The sequence below is a fragment of the Lolium perenne genome, chromosome 3 (assembly GCF_019359855.2).
Source record: "Lolium perenne isolate Kyuss_39 chromosome 3, Kyuss_2.0, whole genome shotgun sequence".
Taxonomy (NCBI): Eukaryota; Viridiplantae; Streptophyta; class Magnoliopsida; order Poales; family Poaceae; genus Lolium; species Lolium perenne.
The window spans coordinates 252,409,652-252,434,435 of NC_067246.2; the positions used below are offsets into that span (position 1 = coordinate 252,409,652).

Consider the following 24,784-nt stretch of genomic DNA (forward strand, 5'->3'; position numbering starts at 1 on the left):
CTGGGGGAAGATGCATGCATGATGCACGGCCCAGGCCGTTGCCTCCACCGGAGAGACAGCAATGCTGCATATGCCGCTGCCAGCGAGCCATCTAGCTACGCGGGTACACGCTCTGCAAAGAAGAAAATTCAGAGCAAACGAACGGATGAACTCATGGCGTTTTCCTGTGAGAATCGCTGTTCTGAACTCTGAACCACGAACTGGTCGTCGTCGTGGATCCACACGTCGATCTTCAGGTCTCAGGTCTTCTGTTGTCATCTTCATCGCGATGCACCGGCAAGTGTTTTGGTGCTAGTTTGTGGCTTCTTGTAGCCGCTGATAGGTGCCCATGTGACCATATATGTCCTCCCCTCGATCCGACCACCGGTTTGTGATTGGCCTGTGTAGAGCTTCCTGCACTATCTAAAAATAAAAGTCTGAACTAATGAAAAAAAAGCTAGGCAATTCACTTATACGCTGCATATGGGTTTGATCTCTACCCTTTTCTCTGAAAGGCGGTGCCTTTCTTTGACTCGGACAGTTGGATCGGTGTCTGCGGGTGCTGGAAGGGCCAACGTTGCTGCTACCATGCAACTTGCTGAATAGATAAGGAGTGGCATGGTTCGAGGCAGACACCAAAGAGATACTAGTATCAATCAACCAGCAGTATGTATATATTGTAAAGATGAGAACTGAAACAGTCCCAACAAGTGACAGGATAACACAGTCACCCTCGTGTAGCTGTGTCCTGAATCCGGACGACAGATACATCGTACCCATTATTAATTTCCCGTCAAAAACGTGCGAAAGCTGGGTTCATCCTCTAAGAAGATGTTCCCATCGATTCAACAAGCACATGGGGCAGCTAACCCATTTCATAGAAACTCACCAAAAATTACTTGATATGGGGTGCGTGTAAGTAGCTTCTGAATCTCATGGTAACACACGAGCTAATACTGTAATACCTAGCTAACTATCATGCGCTCTGCTCTTCACCACATCAGCATGTCACCGTCTTCATGTTTTGCAATCGCCTTCACCACTTCCCCTGTGCTCTAGTCTTCACTCTTCACCCCAGTAGGATACCGTCTTCCCGATCTTCTGCAGAGCCTTGACCACTTCCTCTGGGGTAATGTTTCCTGTCACTGTGACCTTGTTCGTCTCCTTCTCGAGTTGGTAACTCTCCATATCTGCACGTAAGCCATAAGCCTCGTTAATTATATATATGCAGGTGTGGAAAGTGACTGTTTGTATCGACTATTGAGTGGATCAAAGGCCTCCCTACCATCGATCGTCTTGATCGCCTTCTTGATCGACTTGATGCACCTGTCGCAGTGCATCCCAACCTTCAACTCCACTACCTGCAGTTGCCATGTGAATACACTTTCAGGCTCAAGCTGTAGAGAAGGATACGGATGATCTGCTTCTAGTTGTACAATAACTCAGAACTTCAGATACAAATATACTGTTGCATGAACAGAAGAACTGAGTAGTAGTAACTTACAGCCATGGCTTCCGAGCGAGTAGAACAGGACCCTACTAGGTACTGTGCAGGTGCAGCCACCACTTCTCAGGCAGCTCTGAAGTAGAGATGGCTATGTCTCTGTATCCTGAAGCTTATATACTACAACTGTACCTCTCACTTTTCTGCAAGCAACGGCAACTTTTGTTCTCCACCGTGAATGATAAAGCACATAGTATCGGTTCACTTTCAAGCTGTCTTCAAAGAGGCAGGCATTTCACACTTGGAAAGGGCCACAGATTGCCGAAGTCTACCAGATACATGAGTAAGAATCTCCTTTTGAACTGGTTCCAGCTAATTCCTTCTGAAGTTACTGGTATATACACGGCCTAACCAGCTGCACTATTCTTCAGTCGGAGGCTTAAACACGACACTAGTCAGTTCTTACTTTCTGGCATCAACATGGTGATTTAATATTTCATAATTATCATAGTAAGAGCCTCATAGTAATCATATGAGGCTTTTTTTTCTCTTATAAAAAGGAACACGAAAAGATGAGTAGATGACACCTGTTACAGTGTTCCAGTAGCTGACCTGATCAGAAATGGACTAACTAATGACTAACGACCTACAGTCCTAAAAGAGAACATGACAAACCAAGAGCATAAGAATGTCAAATGATGACATCAATCCCAAAAAGGAAGATCTATTCGTCAGCTTCCGCATACTATACAACATCAGTCACCATCCAACAGCTGTGGGTCAACTTTTTAGCTGGCTGCTACCATTTGCCACAATTTCTTCATCACCAGCTTGCCTCTGCCGTCCAGACTCTACCACCGGTTGGACGGGTGGTATCATTTCGCCTTCCATCGCCAGTTTGATAACAACGTGGTTCCCCTCTCGCACTCCAAACGAGACTGGCACTTCTGGCGCAACCATCGATGCCGGTCCACTCTCTGGATCACCACCGTCCACCAGTTTCCTGTAGAAACTACCATCCTCCACGTTGTACAGGTTCGCCGTGCGGACCTCCTGTGCGAGCGCGCATGGCCAGCAGAACAGCCACTGCACATAGTCCGTCAGTGACGCTGAGCCGCAGCACCACCTGCTTCTGGGCAGCCCGAGCTTCTTCCTCATCTGGATCCTCCAGAAACCCCCGTACAGAAGCCCAAAGAAGCACAGGACGATCCCTGCAGCACCAAAGGCGTCGCTGAGCACGTAGTCGTGAATGTTGAGTGCCGTGATGTTGAACACCCAGAACGGCGCGACGCACAGTAGCAGGAACATGACGGTGTGCACGTACATGTTGCCCAGCCCGAGCCGCTCCATGTTCCAGCCGAACACGCAGAATGTGCACAAGAACGATAGGTAGCACGCCGTGGGATCCTCGCTGCAGTCGAGCAGCTCCCCTGCCCACATCGGGTTGCCGACCACTGTTCTTGCTTCAGCCGTTTCGACTTCTGTTGTGTAAGGATGCTTGGTTTCTTCACAGGAGGCAGCATCGTCGACGTCTCTGCCTAGAGGGCTGTACACGGTGTACACTCCCGCAACAACAGGCGCAGCGACTCCGAGGATGAAGAAGAAGTTATCGGCGAACTCGGAACGTGATCTGCTGGGGAAGCCCCAGTACAGGCTACAGTCAACGTACTGAGAGATGCAAGTGATGTGGAGGAGGGCCACCACGAAGGATATGTGTGCTCGCTCATTAGGCCGCTGGGTGCCATTCTTGCAGTAAACCTTTCTAAGGTCGGCGACGTCCTCTGGCCTCCACCGGCAGAGGAGAACAAGGTGGTGGATGAAGCTGGGATGCTGGTATATGCTCATGAGAGTGAAGAGGGCGTTGAGGATTTGGTTGTCGATCTCTATCCAGTGGTCTCTCAAGTCCTTGGAAGGAAATGCCTCGTTCAACAATCCTAGCAGGAGCAGTCCTAACATGGCACCAGCAGCAGCAACACAGAGCAGCCATATGAGAAGAGCAATGTTCAGAGGATGCTTGAGATGGTTCTTGCAAATGGTGAAGAGTGAGCTCCACTCGATTCTTCTGACGAAGTGAACATGGAGATAGCGGTGGATGCCGATCGATGGTAGCTTAAAACTTCCCAGTGGCGCACAAAGGTTGATTTCCTTTAGCCATTGCACTGAAGGAGTTGCTTTGAGGAAATCCAGAAGCCGTCTCTCATGATGATCTTCCCTTTGCATTAATCCATCATGTAGAGCAGGAACTGTGATGTGATATTCAGTCAAAATTGGTGAATTTGCATCTGAACATGGTGCGTCTTCTATATCATCCTCGGTAATATTGTGACTCATTTTGTTATGTCTGACTGAATTTTGTACTTTTGGCTGCCTAAGGACAGAGGATGATGATCTTCAGCTGTGGCTCAAAGGAATTGCAGCATTCTGCTATCAAATTGAAAACAAAAGAGGGTTACGATTGAATCGTGGATTTCAGACTTTAAGTAGGACGATTGCATACTTGTGGAACCACAAATATGCTTATGAATTATGATATGAAGATTTTGATATAAACGCAATAACATGTATCAAGTTCTCCAAAACTATAGTTGCGCCACACAGATTCTTCAGGTGTCATATCTAAAATGTTAACCAAAAGGCATGTATTAGTATATGTATATCAGCATGTCCACTGGCCACTAGGCTTCTTTCATTTCAAACCTAGTATCGTCGAGAAGTGTGAAAGAAATACCAAAAATATTCATTTTAACCTATGTGCTGCAAAAATCTAGGGAAAAACACCAACATGTATGAGATCCATTGATCATAACAGATATTTGCTCTTGTGAAGTTCAAAAGCATAGATCCCCACCAAATCCGTAGTCTTATAGAATGATCTTCCATTTCTTGAATCAAAGAGCACAGTGCGCATGAACTGGAAAAAAAAATGCAGAGCCATGTCAAAACTGAACATACCTCTCAGATGGAGAGGAGACACCAATCAAAGCAAATCTCCAGCCCGCAGGAACTGGACGAAAAGCTGCTCAATTGATCAACCGAATTCAGAGCACACCAGGCTCCGAGAATCCTAGGTGGAGTACAGTTGATTAATTGAATAAAGGGGGGAACCACGGGATTCTGAAGTTGTGATGAGCTACAGAACTAGTGCTGCAGAGGAGCTGAAATAGGGGAAAGCGGCAGCCGGCAGGCCGGCAGGTAGACCCCGGATCTTGACGAACGGCACCAACTACGGGGGTGGGTATTTGACTCAAACAACCGGAACAAAATCTTTCCTTGTGAGCGAAGGACTTCGGGTTCGCCGGAACATCGCTGTAAGCTTCTACTCGAGCAGTCAGTCTTGACTATTGACACATCACTAGTGCATCACTTAGACGGGACTTGAACAATTGCTTGCTCAATCTCGAAAAGAAAAGTGCTTGTTGCGCCGGCCCGATGGAACAAGTCAGCCGGTCAAGCTTGGGGGCATGGCGTCATGGCGATACATTACATGCCTAGTTAGTGTGGGGTCTACTCCTACGTCATGGATGGAACTTCAAAGTCCCAGACCGAGTCATTCTCGCCGTGCCTGCGCTGCGCGAGAGAGATCGAGTGCACAGGGGTTGACGGCGGCGCCAAGATGAGCAGCGGGGGTGGACTTACTAGGGAAAGATCGTGGAGAAGAGGTGGACGAGGAGCGGGTGGGCTGCACGCGCGCGCACCACCTCCGGGGCTCCGATACTCCGCGCCGCCCGAATCTTTGCTGACCTCGAAGACCGATGTGTCTGACATGGTCGCGCCTCCATGGTTCCCAGGTTGACCGGCCGGCCAAGAGAACGAGAACGGATTTTTTTTTTTTACCCACAAAGCTCAGTTTTTCTTTTTTCAAGCGACGCAATAGAATTTCGTTATCAATGAGATAACGAAACCATAAGAGCATCCCAGAGGTCCGCCATGACGTCTTTTTCTTCATCCGGATGGACGAAAACGATTTAATCGCGCTTTCGGTTTCTCGATTTCTTTCAAATTAGGCATTTCATCTGTCCGGGGAGTCCAGGCCATCCCCTGCCCCGGGGGAGCGCTCGGAAACTCCGAACGAAACGAAAGCGCGGAAAACGCCGAGAAAGTTTCCCACGCGGCTGGTGGCCCCAACTTGTCGGCGAGAGAGGCCGATCGTCGTCCTCATCGCACCATCTTCCGCGCGCTGAAAAAGCCTGCCGCCGGTCAGTCTTCGCCAGACACGTCGTTTTCACGCGTCGACCTCTATTTATCGCCGAACTACCGCGTCTGGCCGCATTCACCACACTCACTGTGCTCAATCTTTCCCAATCTTCCCAAATCTCGAGCGAGCTAGCGGCGATCAAACAATAGCAAACGACGGCGTGGCCAACAACGGCTTCGGCCGCGCGCTCTCTCCACCAATGGGAGGGTCGGCTCCTCCATATGGCGGGCTACCCGGCGCCGCCGGACTTTCGCACGCCGGGAGGATGGCGACTCAGCGCGGGCGGCGTCCCGATCCCGCCGCCCTGGAGGCGGAGATCGACGCGGTGCTCGTCACTCGCGCGGAGCCGCGCTTTTTCCCCGACAACTACGAGGCGTGGACTGCCTTTTTCCGGCGCAGGTACGACCGTGAACTCGCCGCTTACGACGGCCACCCTCCTCCTCCCGCTAGGAACAACGCCGACGGCCGTCGCCGGTGGTGGAGCGTGCCTAACCGCACCCTCGCGAATGTGCTCGCGCACATCGAGGGTGGGAACTCCCTCCTCTGGGGATGCCGCCGCCGGAGGCGGCTACCGTGTCGCGCCGACACGGCAGTTCCTGGACGCAGTCCTCCTCCTCGTCTGGGTCGAGGTCCGCGTCAAGGTCCGGCGGATCGGCGCCCCCCGGTTTTCATCAAGAAGGAGCCGGCGTCTCCGTCGACACCGGTCTTCATCAAGGAGCCGGCGTCTCCGACGCCGACCAGAGGACGGCGCTCCCTCTCGCCGAGGAGGAGGCCAAGCGCGCGGAGGATGCCGCGATGGAGGAAGCGATCGCCAGGTCGCTGAACGACCTGGTGCCCGCTGACAACACCCTCCCCATCGACGCCGCCCTGGAGTGGTCCAGGCGGGACTGGGAGCGCCAGGAGGCGGAGCAGTAGCGTCGGCTGCTGGACATGGCCGCCGCACGACAACCCGCCATCCGCGCCGCTGGACTGTCCGCGGCAACGAACGTCGCGCCTAGGCCCGTCGAGCTGATCAAGCTTGACGAGACCAGCGACGACGACATGTACCGGCCAACGCCGCCACGCGCCGGCGACCCTGGCAAGGGTTCGAGCCGCTGGTACGAGGCGGCGTCGCCCCAGGACGCCGCTAGCTCGAGCGACGGTGACGACGACGCGGACTACACGGCCTTCTACCGCCATTTTGGCATGTAGGAGGCCGCTATTAGTTTAAGTTGATGTTTCCCTGTCGCCGAATTCAAATATATGTAAGAATTTGGCCTATATATGTACGAACTCGCCTACATAAGTTAAATATCACTAAATTTCGCTTATGTTTGCACGAATTTCTCCTACTTCTGTCCGAATTCGCCGTATTTTGTCAAAAACTTTCATCCACCCTGGGCTCACCGCTGAAAAAATGGGCCTTCCAGGCCAAACTTTCATCTAATCCGGCGGTAAACAGCGCCGGATTTCAGCCTGGAGAGCCCCAACAACTGGAGATGCTCTAACCATATCATCCAAACGTGATAAAAAGGAAGCAAAAAGGGAGGGATCCCGCCTACTGCTAACGTTTCATGAACAGGAAAGGAACTAAGTAGCTTTTTATATGGTAGAATTAAAAGGCAAAAAAAAAAAAATACAAACACGGTGACCCAACGTACTACTGCATGTTGTAGTACTCAAATCGTTGACATAACTGTTATTACATCTCTCAGAGTGGTACAATAGAAATATATGTGAATCCAATACATGTCTATAGCACGTAAAAAAGAATACATGTCTATAAAAATACACACGAACGAAGATCAGCATAGACTCCTACTTTACAGTGCAAATAAAGCTTCAAAAAGACAACTCGTAGATTAACATATGGCTAACTCTAGCTGTAGAGATACTTAGTTTGCTAAATAAATTTGATAAAACTCTAGCTACTAAGGTGCTAGGATTAGGAAAATGGTTCCCTCATGTTAAGTCAATCAATGCCCTTTTTCACGACCCTGCATATTCATCCTTTTGTCCAAAACGCCACATCCCCGGTAGACATCTTCCGTATTTGCAGCTTTACCCCTAATATGTTGTGGACAGTCCATCGTAGATGGTAGAGCACCCTTCATCTATACTGATGGGAAGATTAAGTCCATCTCAGACTACTACGAGACCACTGAAACACAGCCTGACTCTATCAAGTTCGTTGATATGTGAGAGGAAAAATGTGCAGTTGACTTCCCTATTATAGATCTTATGGTTAACATGTAATATACGGTGCTAGAATTACTTACGACATTTGTTGTTAATCCTATGTGAATAAATTCTCAATTGCAACGGAACCTCCACCATCATCTCAAACCATGTTGCCATTACCCACCACATAGTCATATTCATAATTGTAAAATTAACCTTTTGCTTTTTAGTGTAGGAGTGATAAGTATAGTAGTTTGCAAGTAACTTGATAAAAATAATCAAATAGTATGAGTAAGACTGAACTTGCTTTTCTTAACTACAAGATTATTATGCAAGCAAAAGACTCCAAATTCTAAAATAATTCAATATCAATATCTTAGATATTGGATATCCAGCCCAATACAATACATAGCCTCTCGATGCAAACATCCAAACAAAAAGTAAATTCCCCTAAAAAACAAAGCGTAAAAGATTGAGTCGACGGATCGAATATTGAGATGGATGAAGTCATTACAGACGCATTGGTATTAATTTTTACTAATTGTTTTGTCATGTTTACTCCTCGATGAGCCGGGTAGACCATCCAGTTGTCTGAAAATCCAAAGTTGAAACTCCACCGCATTTGCCTGGGTTGCGGCCATATCCATGACGATGGCCACCACGAAATATGCCGCCCTGCTCGACTTCACCTACCACGAGGAGCATGGTATTCCCTTCCGTGAACACCTTCGCTCACGGCGTAATGTATCAGAGACAGATTAATACAGTAATATCCTCAACAAAAAAATGGAGTCAGATAAGAAAACGTTTATTCCCGCCCCGATGATTCCCGTCCCGTCACAGTCGGCCACCACCAATTCGCGACTGACACGTGGCCCCGAGATAGAGTAACCGCAGCACGAATCAAGCCGCCACCTATCGGAGCACAAGTCCAAAACCACCCGCAGTCCCCAGACAGTCCTCGGAGGAAAAGGCGGCAGGGGAGCCATGTCCACCGGTGGCGCAGAGGCTGCGTCGGCGGCGGCAGAGGGGATGGCGTCGGCGGCGTACCTGGCGGGCGACGCCGTGCGGGAGGCGCGGGAGCTGGTGGCGGAGCTCTGCCGCCACTTCTACCTGCAGGGCTGGGTCACCGGCACCGGCGGCAGCATCACCGTCAAGGCCAACGACCCCGCCGTGCCCCTCGCGCAGCAGCTCATCGTCATGTCACCGTCAGGTACCTAACTCCCCCATATGCTCTCATGTTATGGTCGCTGCTTACGTTAGCCCGGCCTCGCGGTGAACGAGCCCAACCTGTTCGATGAATTGTTAAGCTGGGGTGCGAGTTCCCACTCGGCCGAGGAATAGAGACGGATGCTGCTGCCTTTATGTCGAGCTTGCGCTTGCTCGTTCCGCTCAGTGTTTGCTGGGCGAAGTGCACTTTTATTATGAGTATGGTGTGCGGTGGATCAACTGATGTTCTTTCTTATCGTCACTGACTTTATATCTGGTTTAGGCGTGCAGAAGGAGAGGATGGTGGCAGACGACATGTACGTGATGGCAGCAGATGGCAAGATCATTTCTGCACCGCGAGCAAAGCCATGGCCACACAAGCACCCAAAGTGTTCAGACTGCGCACCTCTGTTCATGAAGGTCGTCAGGGTTTCCTTTGTTTCATTCGTTCTGCTGTTTCAGATTCCTTTGCATGTTATATAATTTCCTTGATGTTCTGCAGTCTTATCTAATGCGAGGAGCTGGGGCTGTGATTCATAGCCATGGCATGGAGACTTGCATGGCAACAATGCTCGTTCCTGGCGCAAAGGAGTTCCGGGTGAGTCCTCCTAGTATTTTTTTTACATTTCCCATGAAATTCAGCTAATGCACAAAATCTCCTTTTTGTTTCCATGAAATTAACCTACGAATGCAATTGCAAAAGTTAGACACATCATGCCTGATGTACTTAAGATCAGGACTTCTTTATCCTCAGGCAATGCAATGCTTATAATAGAAGTTAAGTCAACCACATTATGGACACCTTTTAATTCTGATCAATTGTGGAAGGATCATCATTTATACTCTCCATATTTCCATTTCTATGTATACACTTCAAGTATTATTAGCATATGATGCGCTGCTGGTTTGTGCAGCGATTCAATAATCTGGACTTTGGTTTTGCCCCATGTTTCGTTCGTGTCACTCAAAACATCACACCTGAAAAATCATTAATACTAGCACATGGTGCATAATTTGTATAGATTTGCTCTAACACAGATATGCATCCATTGTTTGGATCATTGATCCAGACTGTGATGTATACAGATCCTCTAAATTTGTCCATGCCGGGAAGTTAACATTTAGAATTGTGTATGGTTGGTACATTGATTGGAAACTCTTATGGTGGAGTGTGTGATATGTTTTGTCTTACATGTAGAATGTGGATGGTGTATGCAACTAAATATTTTATATGATTTTGAGCTCCAATATATGTCCCTTGAAAGTTAGTTAGGGGTGACATGCTGGCATGTCTAAAATCGAAACATGTGTGCTACCATACATGTTGCATGGTGCTATATCAAGTTATCAAGCCCACACCCATTGTATCGGCCAATGATATCCACAACTGGAATCAGAATAAAACTTAAATGACAGAGTTTTCAGATACCACTATACGAGTGACATCTGCGCTACTAATTGGTAACTGTAACGCAAATAGCATTGAACTTTCCAAAACTTTATCCGTGTGTGGCAGCAGCTTACAACTCACATTGATAGAAGTTCACTACGTCTTGTGGCGATTTCTTTCTGCTTGTGAAAGCTTTGCTGGAAGTTCACTGTCGCCCATCTAGAAAAAATAGCATCTCCATCTGTACACATAAAATCCATTAATATGTGGTTTATTTGCTGTTGTTACGGAGAAGTTCGCTAATTTTTTTTGGAAAGTTCACTTTTCTGCGGTTAGTTGTGCGTATGGGTGATTGATGTATGTGCTGCACTATTTACTGTCGGTGATACAGATGTAGGAAACTAGAAGTTCGGATTTAATTGTGGAGCAGTGCAGATGGGGGAGAACAATATCTGAAAAATTACGCGCCGACTCTTTTTTACTTTATTCATTACATAGATCCTGTTTTACATATCTCTCTAATTAAGTCCATCTCTATCTTCTAGTACTAAATTAATTGCTGTATGGGTATTCCTTTTGTGACCATATACTGCTCTGCTGATCTTACTCCAGATGACACATATGGAAATGATTAAAGGAATCAAAGGTCATGGCTACAGAGATGAATTGGTGATCCCCATAATTGAGAATACTCCTTATGAGTATGAACTCACTGACTCTTTGGCCGAAGCGGTATGGCACTAGTTTTTTTTCTTCAACATTCTATAATTCAGTTTTCAAGCAATTCAGTCTACAGTTACAAATACATGCTTCAGTTATATGTAGTTTTATCTCTCATGAATTTGTACTGATAGAAATCAGATGATTCCAGCAATGTGATTGGGCAACTTATAGGCCGCAATAATGACTAACACATCTCATTCATATGATCATTTAGTCTTTACCCTATAATAGTAGCACCATCGCTTTCCTTTGTATTATGGAGAGTTTGAGCAACTACCAAACAATATTTATTACAACAAGGTTAGCTTATGAACAGTATTTTGGTTGGATCTAGCAGTACCTCATGTGAAGTTATTACAGATCAAAGCATACCCAAAGGCAACTGCTGTGCTTGTACGGAACCATGGAATTTATGTTTGGGGTGACTCCTGGATCAATGCCAAGACACAGGTATTTTTTTTTATTTCCATGACCTAGGTTTCTGCATCAGTTTTCTCGAGAAAACGGAAAGAGATCTTTGTGTTTCGTTTCATTGAAAAGGTATAGTTTGTTTACACGCCTCCTAGAAGGTACACATCAATCAGTTTTCAGGTTGGGGTGCTTATTGTTGACTAACATTCTTCTCATCTCCTGAGTCATTTCGTCTCTTCATTTTAGGTTATCAGTTCGTTCAATATAAGCCCTTAAATCTATCTCCACATGCTACCTCCTCTTTTAGTTTTAATGGTCATTTTGCAATTTGCATCCAGATTTTCTGAAATTTAATCAACATTAGGTTGTACTTTTTTTTGCGAGGAATCTAGGCTGTACACATGTAATCTATATTAGTAGAGGGATAGTTTAGCCCCTTTTAAAAATAGAATTTATGATATAGCCTATGTGGGCAGATGTTCACTACATTGCTATGGCCTTGCTTTTCAGGCTGAATGCTATCATTATCTTCTTGATGCTGCCGTCAAGATGTATCAGTTAGGGATTGATTGGACGACTCCTGAGCATGGTCCAATAAACAGTGCCAAAAGATTGCGTACTGTTATAAGTCCTGATGTTCCTAATGGAGCTCATGCAGCTAAATCATCAAAGGTCAGTTCCTTGCTCCTAGTGATTTGTGAATTCAACCTCCTTTATAGTACTTTTAGATTAATATCATGGGCAACTGCTGTTGTAATATCATGTTTTCTTCAAGTTTTTTTTTTTCAGTCAGGAATGTTACTTTGTGTAAAGTAGTCCCATGTATTTTATTGAATTAGTTTAATTTTTTTTAGTTAATTTGAATTATGTAACTGGAGTTGAGTCCATTCATTGGAATATTTCGAGTTCAAATAATGCCTTGGAGAAATTATGTTGAATTCTGCATAGTACTTTTGGCTTGTGTGAATTTTGCTACAATATTAGGAGTTCAGTTCCTATTTTTCTCAACCATTTGCATTTTGATCTTCTTCAGCCCACCCACCACTCAAGCAACCAGCCTAGCCCTGCCCAATCTTCATCCCGGTCTCTAATTCTCTTTCTCTGACATGTAACTGTAGCATCTGTGTCAGATTTCTTCACCCTCCAGCAAACACACACATCAGCAGGCAACTCTAGAGTTTCCTCCATTGGTTCACCACCCACTCCCTTCTCTCTTCAATTTCCAGTGTGAAATTAAATCGCTATCACTTGAGGCACTCATCCCGTTGCTGTCCCATCCATTTTCCTTTATTTTCTCTCTACCAAAAAACTGTCACCATTAATGGGTACTCTCTCAGTTTGCATTAGTACTTACTCCCTCCACCCCGTAATGTAAGCTACTATTACAACCAGTTACAACCTATAGAAGGGAGTAGATCCCAGTGGTAAACTTATGCAACCTGAGGTGTCACTGTAATGGTTGGAGTTGCCTGGAAAAGCCGGTGTTTATGGTGTGGCGATATTTCAGCAATCTGGAGAGGAAGGCAGTGATGGAACTACCCTCGTGAATCGTGATGGTGCGGTGTAGATTTTGTGGATATGAACACCATTTAGACGAGATTGTTGAGAAGCTGATAGTGGAAGGAATTGGACTCAAAGCTACTTTTGGAGCAGGTGGTCCAGTGAACTATGCAGCAGACGCTGGGAAAGCAGCATCTGTGCGAACTCTTTTATGGGCTTCAGGTGAGATTGTCCGAGAGAAAACAGAGAGAAGAGGCGTGCTAACAGATTGCTTTCCTCGTATTGGCTTTGTATAGAGCATGGAGATCAAGAAATGGCATGGTTCGTGTACGTCTGTGCGCTAATGGTTACCGTTTCTGGTTGAGATTAAACAAGGAAAAAAGATGAGAGATAAAGGGGATGAGTGTGGGCGGTGACAGGGATTTAATTTGCACGTGCAATAGAAGAGAGTAGGAAGTGGGGAGATGAAGCGATAGAGGAACGGCTGTAATTTCCTGATGCTGTGCTGCTTCATGTGTTCAAGAAATGTGACACAGAGACAACTTACAAGTTACAAGTGAGAGAAAGAGGATTAGAGATTGGGCTGCAACTTGGGCTAGATGATGAGTTGGTGTCTGTTGCTTTGGCGTGGGCTGAAGGAGAATAGAATGGACCAAGGAGCTGGGGTTCCAGCCGAGTCGGTTAATGAGAAATTAAAGTAACTTTGGAATTCCTGGAGAACGCACCAAAATAGAAAATAATCAAGTAAACTATCGCTAACGGGTATCTCTATCGATATTTTCCTAATATATGGACTTAACACAAATCACATAGCTTTAATTAATTCAAACACTTTGAATGAAACACATGAGACAACTTCTGCACAAGTAACATCCTTGCAACTGAATTTTTTCATAGAACCCTTTGAGAAAATAGGATGTTATAGCGGATGTTTTTGCTTGTGTTTTTCCTTAGCTGGTTTACGTTTGGTATATCTGGGCACTTAAGTGTTCACTTATTTGTTGAATGCTAGTACTCACACTTTTTTGCTCATTGCAGCGTTGTGTTGTACTTGACATCGAAGGAACAACAACTCCAATATCATTTGTGACTGATGTTATGTTTCCTTATGCCCGTGATAATGTGCGGAAGCATCTGATTTCTACATACGATTCTGAAGAAACCAAAGAAGACATTGAACTATTGCGCATCCAAGTAAGTTATGGTATAGGAATTTAACTGTCCTGTGAAGGATCTAAAATCAAAGTTAATCATGCTAGTATATCGTGTTTGACTGCGCTTGCACAAATTACTTTGTTTATTCAAGTTTAACAGACTATTAACAATTATGCAGGTTGAAGAAGACCTGAGAAACGGAGTTGTTGGGGCTGTTTCAGTTGCACCCAGTGATGCTGGCAAAGAAGAGGTTATCAATTCGTTAGTCACTAATGTTGAGTCCATGATCAAAGCAGACCGGAAGATTACATCATTGAAACAACTTCAGGTACCTTTCACATTCCTTCCCAGAGCCGGAACTATATCTTTTTTCTTTGATGGAGTTCTGTTCTAATGGCTAATTCCAGGGTCATATATGGAGGACTGGATTTGAAAGCAAAGAACTGCACGGTGTTGTTTTTGAGGATGTTCCCGGGGCGCTGAAGGACTGGCAATCTCACGGTGTGAAGGTATCTATTTGGTCAAACTCTTCCGAAGTATAATTTTTCGACTTTTGTGGCACAAATTTGGATTGTCATCAGATCTGTTTATTGTTCATGCTTATTTTTATTGTTCATACTTCGTAACTGAGTTATTTAGGTCAGAGAATTGACTCCTGAGCTATTGTTGAGACAATACCCACTACAGAACTCCGTAAATCTCTCTGTTGTGTACTAGGGTTGCAGGGAGTTAGGGGAAAGGCTTGTACCCCTAGGGGCAAGATAGAAGAAGTGTTGTTCTAGTTCTTGCTTGATTTATTTCTCATAGGGGGTCCTCTTTACATATAGGACTAACACTCATATTTAACAACACACAGATCTTACTTGTAATTGGCATATGGCCCAAGCTAAATGTTATCTTCCTAATTTAAAGGATAAACCTCCTAATTGAGAGATCACGGGGATCTTCTTCCTAACTTGCTGCTGGGTGGGTCATTTACTAAACGCACATATCTCATTCACAGCAAATAGTTTACTTCAGTACCGTGCTCAACCATTGAGATGGTCATAAAAAAAATCAGTTGCTCTGCGGTTCGTCTGTTCTACTTTCATATGTAGGACTGATGCATGTAAGCAATATGGATTTGAATAAAGCAGAATGCTCAGCCCCTCGTAAACTGAGAAACCCAAAAAAAATTGGCTAGTAGGTCGTCAGAAGTTCTAATGAATTTATTAGCATGTAGAGAAGCACAGAAAAATGATTTCTGATAGACCAGAAGGATGCTAACCTTTCGTTGCATTAATTGAACACATTATATGTAACTGAGCTGTGTTGAACTTGAAAAAGATAATGTTAAAAGGAGTAAACAAGAAATGATGATAATAACTATAAGTTGGTTTAGTCATGTGATACGGTCGTATACTATGAATGGTAGTTAAGATATTATTAGAACTTGAGTTTCAAGCGTATAGTCTTGTATATGTATTCCTAGATTTGTGAAGTGTCCAGTCACTTGATATAAGATCATATGCTTGCCAATAGGTTTACATATACTCAAGTGGCAGTAGAGAGGCACAAAGGCTACTATTTGGCCACTCATCCCATGGTGATCTGCGACAATACTTGTGTGGTTTTTTTGACACCACAACAGGGTAAGCTTTCTATTTATTGTTCTATTTGTCCCTTCAAAAATGATTATGGAATTATCACCCTCTAATATGAACAGAAACAAAAGAGAAGCAAGGAGTTACTTCGAGATCACAAAATCACTTGGGGTGGACAAGCCATCTGAAATCTTATTTATCACAGATGTGTTCGAAGAAGCTGTTGCTGCAAAGAGTGCAGGTACCCCTATGCTAGTTCCACTCTAATATTAGGATATTTGTAGACAAGTCATGTAAATATAATGTTTATGTCTTATGGAGTGTTCACACTTTTTTGGCCTGCGTGCGTCACTCGTGAGCTAAGATAGTGTTCATTATTGCACGGTTGTATATGTGCTTCTGTTCTTAATATCTTATCTTCTCTCGTGGGATAGACTTGGATTTCACTGTTTATCTAACATTGTTTCTCTTCAGGTCTCGATGTAATAATCTCTATTCGCCCGGGGAATGCACCACTTCCTGAGAATCACGGTTTCCGGACAATCAGCTCTTTCAGTGAGATCTGAGAAATGTGCAAGAGACAAGCATGCGGGAGAATCACCTTTGGATGTGTATGTGGCAGTGCTTCGTGGGCCACTGGATCAGTTCTTGTAATAGCAGGATAGCGCCTTATTAGCATGGCATCCGATTGCAATAAAATCAGGTGGCAGAATAAAAGTGGGAAGAATTGTAGTAAGAAAAAGAGAATGGTGCGAAGAGGGTACGAGTGTGTTTGTGTTTGTGAGTCGATCGAGCTCATTTGGTTCACCTTCGAGTCCTGTGTTTGTGAGTCTCTGTTTGGTTCACTTTCGAGTTCTGTGATGTCATGAGGTAAAATTTACTCGTTGGCGAGATTTCAGCTCTTGCTATGGACAGTAGAAATAAATTTGATGAAGAATGGGGTTATCGAGTGGGAGTTATGATGTTGCAGTCGTGCAAAACAGCCACATTTTAAGCAGAATTGTACATAGAGAACACCATCTTGTCTCTAGAGCCTGAAAAAGCTCCCTTCTTTCTACGCCTTTGCTTTCCATAGGGCACGTACAATCATGTTTTTATCGAAAATTTACATGGCTTCATGACATACCACGGTAAACAGCTACTCCCCTGTACACTTGTATTGGATATAGTATATGGCTGTGTCAATTAATTTTAGCCAGATGGAGTACTGAAAGTACGAGAGATGTTCCACACGGTTGTATATTATCATTTTAAGAACTTGGTGTCGCAAGTTCATAAATTTAGCAGTAAATGCATGTAAACTCCAAATGGAGCCCCAACTTTAATGAGCTCAAGATATATCAAAATTCATACTATTTCAAAGATTTTTTACTTTCTCCGTTCATAAAAAGATGTCAGATATTTATCTAAAGTTAGATATCTATACACCAAATAGTGTCTAGATACATCTAAATTTATACAAACTTGCGACATACTTATATTGATAAAGGTAGCACTCCCTCAAGCCCATGTACATCCGAATTATAGGAACGAAAGGAGTAGAAAAGTTGAATATGTAGTCAATGATGTATAAAATAAATGTGTAAAATTTTAGTATGAAATATTTTGTATTATAGGATACACAAAACTGACAAAACCGTGGAGCTAAGTATAGTGAATAATGCATATTTCAAAATTTTAAAATTTTTCAGATTTTGTCAGAACTGTATAATATTTATTTTCCATATTCTTCAAAAATGTTTTTGATAGGGTTGGTGCACATAGTAAGACGGATTTTTTGAAACACTCTTTTTTAAGAAAGTGTTCTTTTTTCGGGGAGAAAAAAGTAAGATGTATGATGTTTACTGCCTTCATAGGCCATAGAAGCGGCGATCATACACCAAATAAATTGCCAACTATTGCATGAGCAGTGACGATGATCGATCTAAGTTGTTCGCAACAGATTGGAGACAAAAGATGAATAAATGAACACGTTTTGCTTAAACATCCAGTTCATAATCGTGTCATTGCGAAACACGAACCCGGGCGCATAGGCGTCCAAGTACAACGACCTCCTGGCTCCTGCCCCGCCTCTCCAATCATTCTGCCTTCGCCTGTCCCGTTGTATGCATCTCACCCATGGAATTTACCATGCTACACACCATTACCAACTTCTGCTTCGGCGCTCATGTTCGCCGCGTCGGGGTATGAGAGTAATTTACTGATTCAATACTTGGCCTCGTGTGCCATATTTAATTAACCACTCCCGAGTCCCGACGGACACCGTCCACACCACACGCCCGAGAGCAACCCGAGGACGAGGCCGCCGGCGAGCGAGCATGGGCGGGCGAGCTGGCGCCGCTGAGCCGCTGCTGCTCCCGGAGCACTCCGGCGGGCACGGCGGCGGCGGCGGGGCGTCGGTCTCCGGCGCGGTGTTCAACCTGTCCACGAGCATCATCGGCGCCGGCATCATGTCGATCCCGGCGGCAATGCGCGTGCTCGGCGTGGCCCCCGCGCTCGTCCTCATCGCGGCCGTTGCCGTCCTCTCCAACGTCTCCGTGGAGTTCATGCTGCGGTACACGGGCTGGGCTCCCAGCGGCCCGCCCTCGTACGCGGGGATCATGGGCGACGCGTTCGGCCGCGCCGGCGCCGCCGCGCTCAACGTCTTCGTCGCCTTCACCACCGCCGGCACTCTCGTCGTCTACCTCATCATCATCGGTAAGCTAGCCCTCGCGACGACGCGAGCGCTTCTTTGGTACATTCGTATTGCTGAGTGTGTGCACCATGGTCCATGGCGCCTGCTGATCGCATCGAGAATTATCTGCTGGTTTGTCGCAGGGGACGTGATGTCCGGGAGCGCGGGGGCGGGCGAGGAGCACGCCGGGGTGCTGGGGGAGCTGTTCGGCGCGCGGTGGCTAGATATCAAAAACTACACCGGAGAACTCTGCAAGAATGGGTTGACCTGGAACGTGGGGATAACAAAACGTCAGCCCCGCATCATGTAGTGCATCTTGAGTGAATAGCATAAAACCACGACATTGGTGGCGAAATTTATGAAAGACCACCACTTTTGGTTTGCGGGACAAAAAACCACCACATTTGAGTTGGTTTTTTGCCGAACACCCAAATGACGATTTTGCAGCGAATTGACACTCAATCTGACCGTCCGACCCCACGAACTGTGCTGACGTGTCAAAACATTGACGGGAGGAGAAAACGGCCGTTGCCGTTGCCGGTCGGACGTGGGCCCCGCCGCGCGCCCAGATAGGGTTAGGGTTTGGACGGTCGGGACGGTCAGCGCCTCTGTCTCTCCTTTTGAACACGGATGGCGTCGTTCACTGCTGACTCAGAGGATGGCGGCGGTGGCGGCAGCAGCGCCGCATGACGGCGAAGCGATGGCGCTATGATCAGCGGAGCCGGCGGTGGCGGCGCAGGCGGCTGTGGCGTCGCACGCGAGGACGTGGCCGCGGTGGGGCAGCCGTCGCCGGAGCAGAAAGCAGCCACCGCTTTTGCGAGAGCCGTGGTCGCTTCACCCTGCAAGACCAGCCACCGGTGGGCGTCAAGGTTCGGCGGCGGCGTCGAGTAAGCTCACTCCTCTCTCCCCTCCCCTGCCACCGGTGTTGTAGATTCTTTGCACTAGGCATGATAGGCGTCGAGTAAGCTCAGTTGTCATCTCTGTCTTGATAATATGAACAACTATTTGCAGTTTGGATGATGATATCTGGGAGATTAGATTTCATTTTAGTGGTGAAGATAATTTAGAGAGGACTATTAGCAGGTCAGACATCACTGTGTTGAATTTGCTAGCTCTGGTAGAACAACGTGGCTATGGCATCAGAGACTACATGTACTATGTTAAAGAAAGAGGCAAAGGGAAGGAAGGAATGGAGGTAGTTGATAGCATGGCAAAGGTACATGAAATGCTTGAGCTTTATGACAGTGAGAAGGTACTCAATATAACAGTGGTGAAGGACAAAGCGGAATGGCCAATTGGTTTGAACAGAGAAGATGTTGAAGCTACAAATCTAGTTGATGTCCCTGTTGTGTTGTCAGATAACAAGTCAGGGGTCAATTTCATGGCAAAGGAAGTGGAGGAGGTGTATCCAGTGGCAATAGACTACAGTGATGTTGTGTACATTGGTACACAACACAGCAGCACCATGAATAAAGGGAAGGGAAAAGAGGTTGCTGAATCAGATGAAGATGAAGACTTGGAAGATGGATATGACAGTGATAAGGAGGTAAATGATAATGAGGTTGGTGAATATGAGGCTGAGTACATGTACTATGATGGTGAGTACAGACCTGAACTAGCAGCAGCTGAGAGGGAGGCAGCTATTGAAGCAGATTTGGAGCTAATGAGGGAGTTTAGGAAGAAGAGGCATGCAGCACAAAATGCAGAGAATGAAGAAATAATGGAGAAGCTGCAAAAAATGAAAGAACAGAAGGCTGACCCATTTCTTCATTTTGAAGGTGACACTGATGTTGAAGAGATATTTGAACCAGAGGAAGATTCAGAGGTTGAGGAAATTACAGAGAAAATCATCCCACTGAAGAACAAGGCAGCAAAGTGTGGTCCTACTAGTAGCTCACATCATGAGGTGGTTAAATTTGAAGAAGGAAATTATTTCATGCCCACATCTGATGAAGAGAGTAGCCCTGATGAGGTTGCAGACAGTGATGATGATGGGTTTGTGTCAAAATTTGTATCTGCCAGTGGAAGGAAGAGGAGACTGAAGAAAATGAAGAAAAGAGTTTGGTATGATGAAAACAGGGCAAACCCACATGAACAGATAGGTATGAAGCTTTGTTTCACTGATGTATACCAGTTCAGGAGGGCTCTAAGGACATACCACATAGCTCAGCTTAGGAACTTTCAGTACTGGAGGAATGACAGTGATAGAATCATAGTTCTTTGTCCTAGAGCAGAAGATGGTTGTCCCTTCTACATCAGTGCCTCAAAGATTGCACATGAGAAGACTTTTTTGCATAAGGAAAATTTTAGGGGTTCACACTTGTATTGCCTCTGGACAGCACACAAAGGTAACTATTGATTGGCTAGCCAAACAGTCTGAGCAGGCTGTTAGAATTGATCCAAACACAACTGTTGACACACTCATTGACAATGCAAAGCAGAAGTGGGGTGTACCAGTTCCCAAGAGCAAAGCTTACAGAGCAAGGAAGAAGGCATTTGCTGTTGTTATGGGTGACCAGAAGGCACAATACACTAGGTTGAGGGACTATCTTCAGGCTGTCCTTGACACTAATCCTGGCAGTAGGATCCAGGTAGACAAAGGATTGTGACAACAAAGAATTTAGTGGAGCATCCTAGCACAAACCCAAGGTTTCATGGGTTATTTTACTGTCTGAATGCATCAAAGGAAGGCTTTCTTAATGGCTGCAGGCCCTTCATAGGTAATTATTCTTGTAAATGCATTACTTTTTTCCTAGCAGTAACTTTTCTTTGTTATCTTACCCACACAATGACACAGGGGTAGATGGATGCTTCATTAAATTGAGCACTGACCAACAAATACTTGCTGCAACAGGTAGAGATGGGAACAATAACATTTTCCCTATTGCATTTGGTGTGGTGGACAAGGAAGACACTGCCAGTTGGTTATGGTTTCTGACTCAGCTTAGGTACTGTATTGGGGAGTCTGGAAAATTTGGAATGTACACAATTATTTCTGATAGGCAAAAGGTTAGTGCAGTAACATATATTTTGTCTATTACAGTTCATTTCTCTTTCCTTTAAAAGGAAACAAACAGTAACAATTGTTTTGTTCATGTTTGCAGGGACTTCTCAAAGCTGTATCACAAGTGTTCCCACATTCTCCTCAGAGGTTCTGTTTGAGGCATATTTATGCCAACTTCCAATCTGCTGGATTCAGAGGGCCAGAACTGAAGAAGCACATGGATGCAGCTAGTTATTGTTACACAAAACCAGAATTTGACAGAGCAATGGATGCTATGAAGGCAGATTGTGAGGAGGCTTATAATTGGCTCATGCAGATTCCTGTAGAGACATGGGCCAGGCATGCTTTTGATACAAACTGCAAAACAGATCTTGTTGTGAACAATATTTCAGAAGTGTTCAACAAAATGATCCTGGATGTGAGGAACAAGCCTATCAGAACAATGCTAGAAGGGCTAAGGAATAAAATCATGGTAAAGAACAGTGGGACAAGAGAGAAGACAGAGAGAACCAGATGGGAGATCACTCCACACTATACTGAGAAGTTGGAAGAAGCAAAGAGGTGGTCAAGAGAATGCACTGCAAAGAATTGTGATGTTGACCTGTGGCAGGTTAGCAACAGCAAAAGAAATTGTGCAGTCAACCTAAAGAACCACACTTGCACCTGTAGGAAATGGGATATCACTGGAATACCTTGCAGTCATGCAGTTGCTGCAATTATGAAAGTGAGACAGCATCCAGAGGACTATGTACATGAGTTCTTCAAGAAGCCACTGTACAAAGAAGCCTACAAACATGTTGTGTACCCTGTGCCTGGTCCAGATGATTGGAAAAAGACTGAGACTGATGACATAGACCCACCTGTTTTCAGAGAGAAGCCAGGAAGGAAACAAGTTAAAAGAAGAAAGGGACAATTTGAAGTTCCAGCACCAAGAGACACCTCTAGGATGGCCAGTATTACTTGGCAAAGAATCGCAAGGTTGTTGGCCATAGGTACACTAGTTGCCAGGCACCTCTGAAGCCAGAGCTGCAAGTTAGGAAGAATAAGCACCAGGTAAAAATATTTGTATGCTTAAGCCATGTACAGTACTTGCTTTTGAACAATATTCACTTAATTTGAATGTTTATAGAGTACAAGGCAAATTGATGAGGCACCTCCAGCAGCAGCAGCACCTCCACCAGCACCTGCACCTCCAACAGCAAGAGCAGCACCAGCAGCTCCAAGAGGCAGAGCAGCAGCAGCTCCAAGAGGCAGAGCAGCAGCAGCAGCTCCAAGAGGCAGAGGAGCAGCAGCAGCTCCAAGATTTTCTGCACCAAGAACAAGCAGTGCTTCTGCTCCTGATGTCCCAAGGAGGGTTAGTGGAAGGAAGAGACTTCTGACAGGTAGGATGAAGGGCTATCTGACAGCTGGGAAGTTTACATATCGCCAGGATCCACCTGCCCCTGCTCCTGATGCATAACCTGATGTTTAAGCATGTTTAAGACTCTGTTGTCAGTGCATTGGTCCAAACTATGTTGTCATTTCAAATTTGAGACTATGTTGTACTGTATGGGTGAAACTATATATGTGTGCACCTGTTAAGACTATGTTCTAAAATGATGGTCCAAACTATCTTGTTGATCATGTATGTTGTTTCATGTATGTTGTTTCAAAATCTTGCTGATCATGTATGTTGTTTCAGCATAGTCCTCACCCTCATATCTTGCTGATCATGTATGTTGTTTCAAAATGTTGCAATTGATGCTCTTAAGATTAAGTTTCAGACTATGTTGGTAGTAGTTGTTGTTATTTACATAACCATAGAGCCTCTCGAGGGTTTTACATAACCATAGAGCCTCTCGAGGGTTTTACATAACCATTGAGCCCCTCTCGATGATCCAAAATGGTCGACAACTCTCGGAAAACCCTCGAGGGTTTTACATAACCATAGAGCCTCTCGATGATCCAAAATGGTCGACAACTCTCGAAAAACCCTCGAGGCTTCTTAAAACATCATGGGCTAAAATGGTCGACAACTCTCGAAAAACCCTCGAGGCTTCTTAAAACATCATACATGATCTATATGGGCTAAAATAGTCGATAACCCTCGGAAAACCATCGATGCTTCTTAAAACATCATACATGATCTATATGGGCTAAAATAGTCGATAACCCTCGGAAAACCATCGATGCTTCTTAAAACATCATACATGATCTATATGGGCTAAAATAGTCGATAACCCTCGGAAAACCATCGATGCTTCTTAAAAGCACATACATGATCTATATGGGCTAAAATAGTCGAAAACCCTCGGAAAACCATCGATGCTTCTTAAAAGCACATACATGATCTATATTAGCTAAAATAGTCGATAACCCTCGGAAAACCATAGAGGCTGCTTAAAACCACATACATTATCTATATTAGCTAAAATAGTCGATAACCCTCGGAAAACCATAGAGGCTGCTTAAAACCACATACATTATCTATATTAGCTAAAATAGTCGATAACCCTCGGAAAACCATCGAGGCTGCTTAAAACCACATACATTATCTATATGAGCTAAAATAGTCGATAACCCTCGAAAAACCATCGAGGCTTCTAAAATTTACAGTTAAACACACAGTTAAACACACACAGAGTTATAAACCAACACAAGATTCAACATAACAACAGGGGTACATAGAGTTCAATGGAACAGTACTAACTATTCATAATAGGGGTACATGGAGTTCAATACTACATCACTAACAGTTCATAGGGCTACAAATACTAATTGGTAGACAGTACTACATCACTATCACATCTTACTGCTCACATATCTGCTTGATCTTGACCAACTTGTCATTCCTAGCACTGCTCAACTTAAACAGATTAAATAGCTGATACTCTAGCTTCTTCTTCTCTTCCTTCAGCAACGAAGTTTCTTCCTCCATCATCTTCATCTTTCTGTCATCAGCAATCTTGCCCTCTTTCAGCTTAGCCACTTCATCACGGGCTTTCATCAGCTCATTTTCAAGTTTAGTCTTATTCTCCCTCAACTTTTCCTCATCACTACCATTCATTATCTTGTCATAGTTTGCTTGCATAACCTGCCTCTGAGTATCATTCATAAACTTGGAAACATCTGCCATCAGGCTGGAATACTTCTTCTCCACCTTTATCCTCTCTTCATTCAAATCTTTCACAATCTTGCCATTCTCAATCTTCTCATCCAGCAGTGCATTGTGCATGTCATGGTACATTCCCCACAGCTTCAGCAATGTGTTCTTCATTGGCTGTGGCCACTCATCATCAAGCCAAGAGTGGAAGCCACAATTCTCAATGTAGTGCATCTTAAAGTTATTTATTTCATCAGTACTACATAGCAGACATC

The 24,784-nt window shown here is 45.0% G+C and overlaps 4 protein-coding genes across 8 annotated transcripts in view; 2 read left to right on the top strand and 2 right to left on the bottom strand.

Annotated features, from left to right (window-relative positions):
* LOC127344746 (probable bifunctional methylthioribulose-1-phosphate dehydratase/enolase-phosphatase E1) overlaps window positions 1-16,694 on the top strand; it is a 93,930-nt gene extending 77,236 nt beyond the window's left edge. Inside the window, exons 1-12 of one of the 2 annotated variants that reach the window (XM_051371078.2) lie at window positions 8,732-8,991; window positions 9,271-9,407; window positions 9,490-9,585; window positions 10,990-11,109; window positions 11,461-11,550; window positions 12,022-12,183; window positions 14,050-14,205; window positions 14,345-14,494; window positions 14,574-14,675; window positions 15,688-15,797; window positions 15,872-15,990; window positions 16,224-16,694. In XM_051371078.2, coding sequence (XP_051227038.2) covers window positions 8,766-8,991; window positions 9,271-9,407; window positions 9,490-9,585; window positions 10,990-11,109; window positions 11,461-11,550; window positions 12,022-12,183; window positions 14,050-14,205; window positions 14,345-14,494; window positions 14,574-14,675; window positions 15,688-15,797; window positions 15,872-15,990; window positions 16,224-16,315 — 1,560 coding nt within the window. In that variant the 5' untranslated portion in view covers window positions 8,732-8,765 and the 3' untranslated portion in view covers window positions 16,316-16,694. Of the gene's footprint in view, window positions 1-8,731; window positions 8,992-9,270; window positions 9,408-9,489; window positions 9,586-10,989; window positions 11,110-11,460; window positions 11,551-12,021; window positions 12,184-14,049; window positions 14,206-14,344; window positions 14,495-14,573; window positions 14,676-15,687; window positions 15,798-15,871; window positions 15,991-16,223 lie in introns of those variants that run through there. The other variant, XM_071828445.1, reaches the window with a different exon arrangement.
* On the bottom strand, window positions 630-1,738 carry LOC127344748 (copper transport protein CCH). The gene is made up of 3 exons (XM_051371085.2): window positions 1,484-1,738; window positions 1,265-1,340; window positions 630-1,169 (listed from the first exon to the last, which is right to left on the bottom strand). Exons 1-3 carry the CDS (start codon window positions 1,487-1,489, stop codon window positions 1,042-1,044), a joined length of 210 nt encoding a protein of 69 aa, XP_051227045.1. The 5' UTR covers window positions 1,490-1,738; the 3' UTR covers window positions 630-1,041.
* Window positions 1,883-5,201, bottom strand: LOC127344747 (uncharacterized). Of its 4 annotated transcripts, none has more exons than XM_051371082.2 (2): window positions 5,060-5,201; window positions 1,883-3,844 (listed from the first exon to the last, which is right to left on the bottom strand). In XM_051371082.2, exon 2 carries the CDS (start codon window positions 3,752-3,754, stop codon window positions 2,204-2,206), a length of 1,551 nt encoding a protein of 516 aa, XP_051227042.1. In that variant the 5' UTR covers window positions 3,755-3,844; window positions 5,060-5,201; the 3' UTR covers window positions 1,883-2,203. The 4 variants fall into 4 exon arrangements, with proteins under 4 accessions (XP_051227042.1, XP_051227044.1, XP_051227040.1 ...); XM_051371084.2 differs by having other exon boundaries at window positions 1,883-3,847; window positions 5,060-5,198; XM_051371080.2 differs by lacking the exon at window positions 5,060-5,201 and adding an exon at window positions 4,376-5,027.
* Window positions 16,695-18,003: 1,309 nt separating the features above from the next.
* LOC127338734 (amino acid transporter AVT6B-like) lies at window positions 18,004-18,885 on the top strand. Its single transcript, XM_051364737.2, has 2 exons — window positions 18,004-18,446; window positions 18,567-18,885. Exons 1-2 carry the CDS (start codon window positions 18,068-18,070, stop codon window positions 18,731-18,733), a joined length of 546 nt encoding a protein of 181 aa, XP_051220697.1. The 5' UTR covers window positions 18,004-18,067; the 3' UTR covers window positions 18,734-18,885.
* Window positions 18,886-24,784: the final 5,899 nt, after the last annotated feature.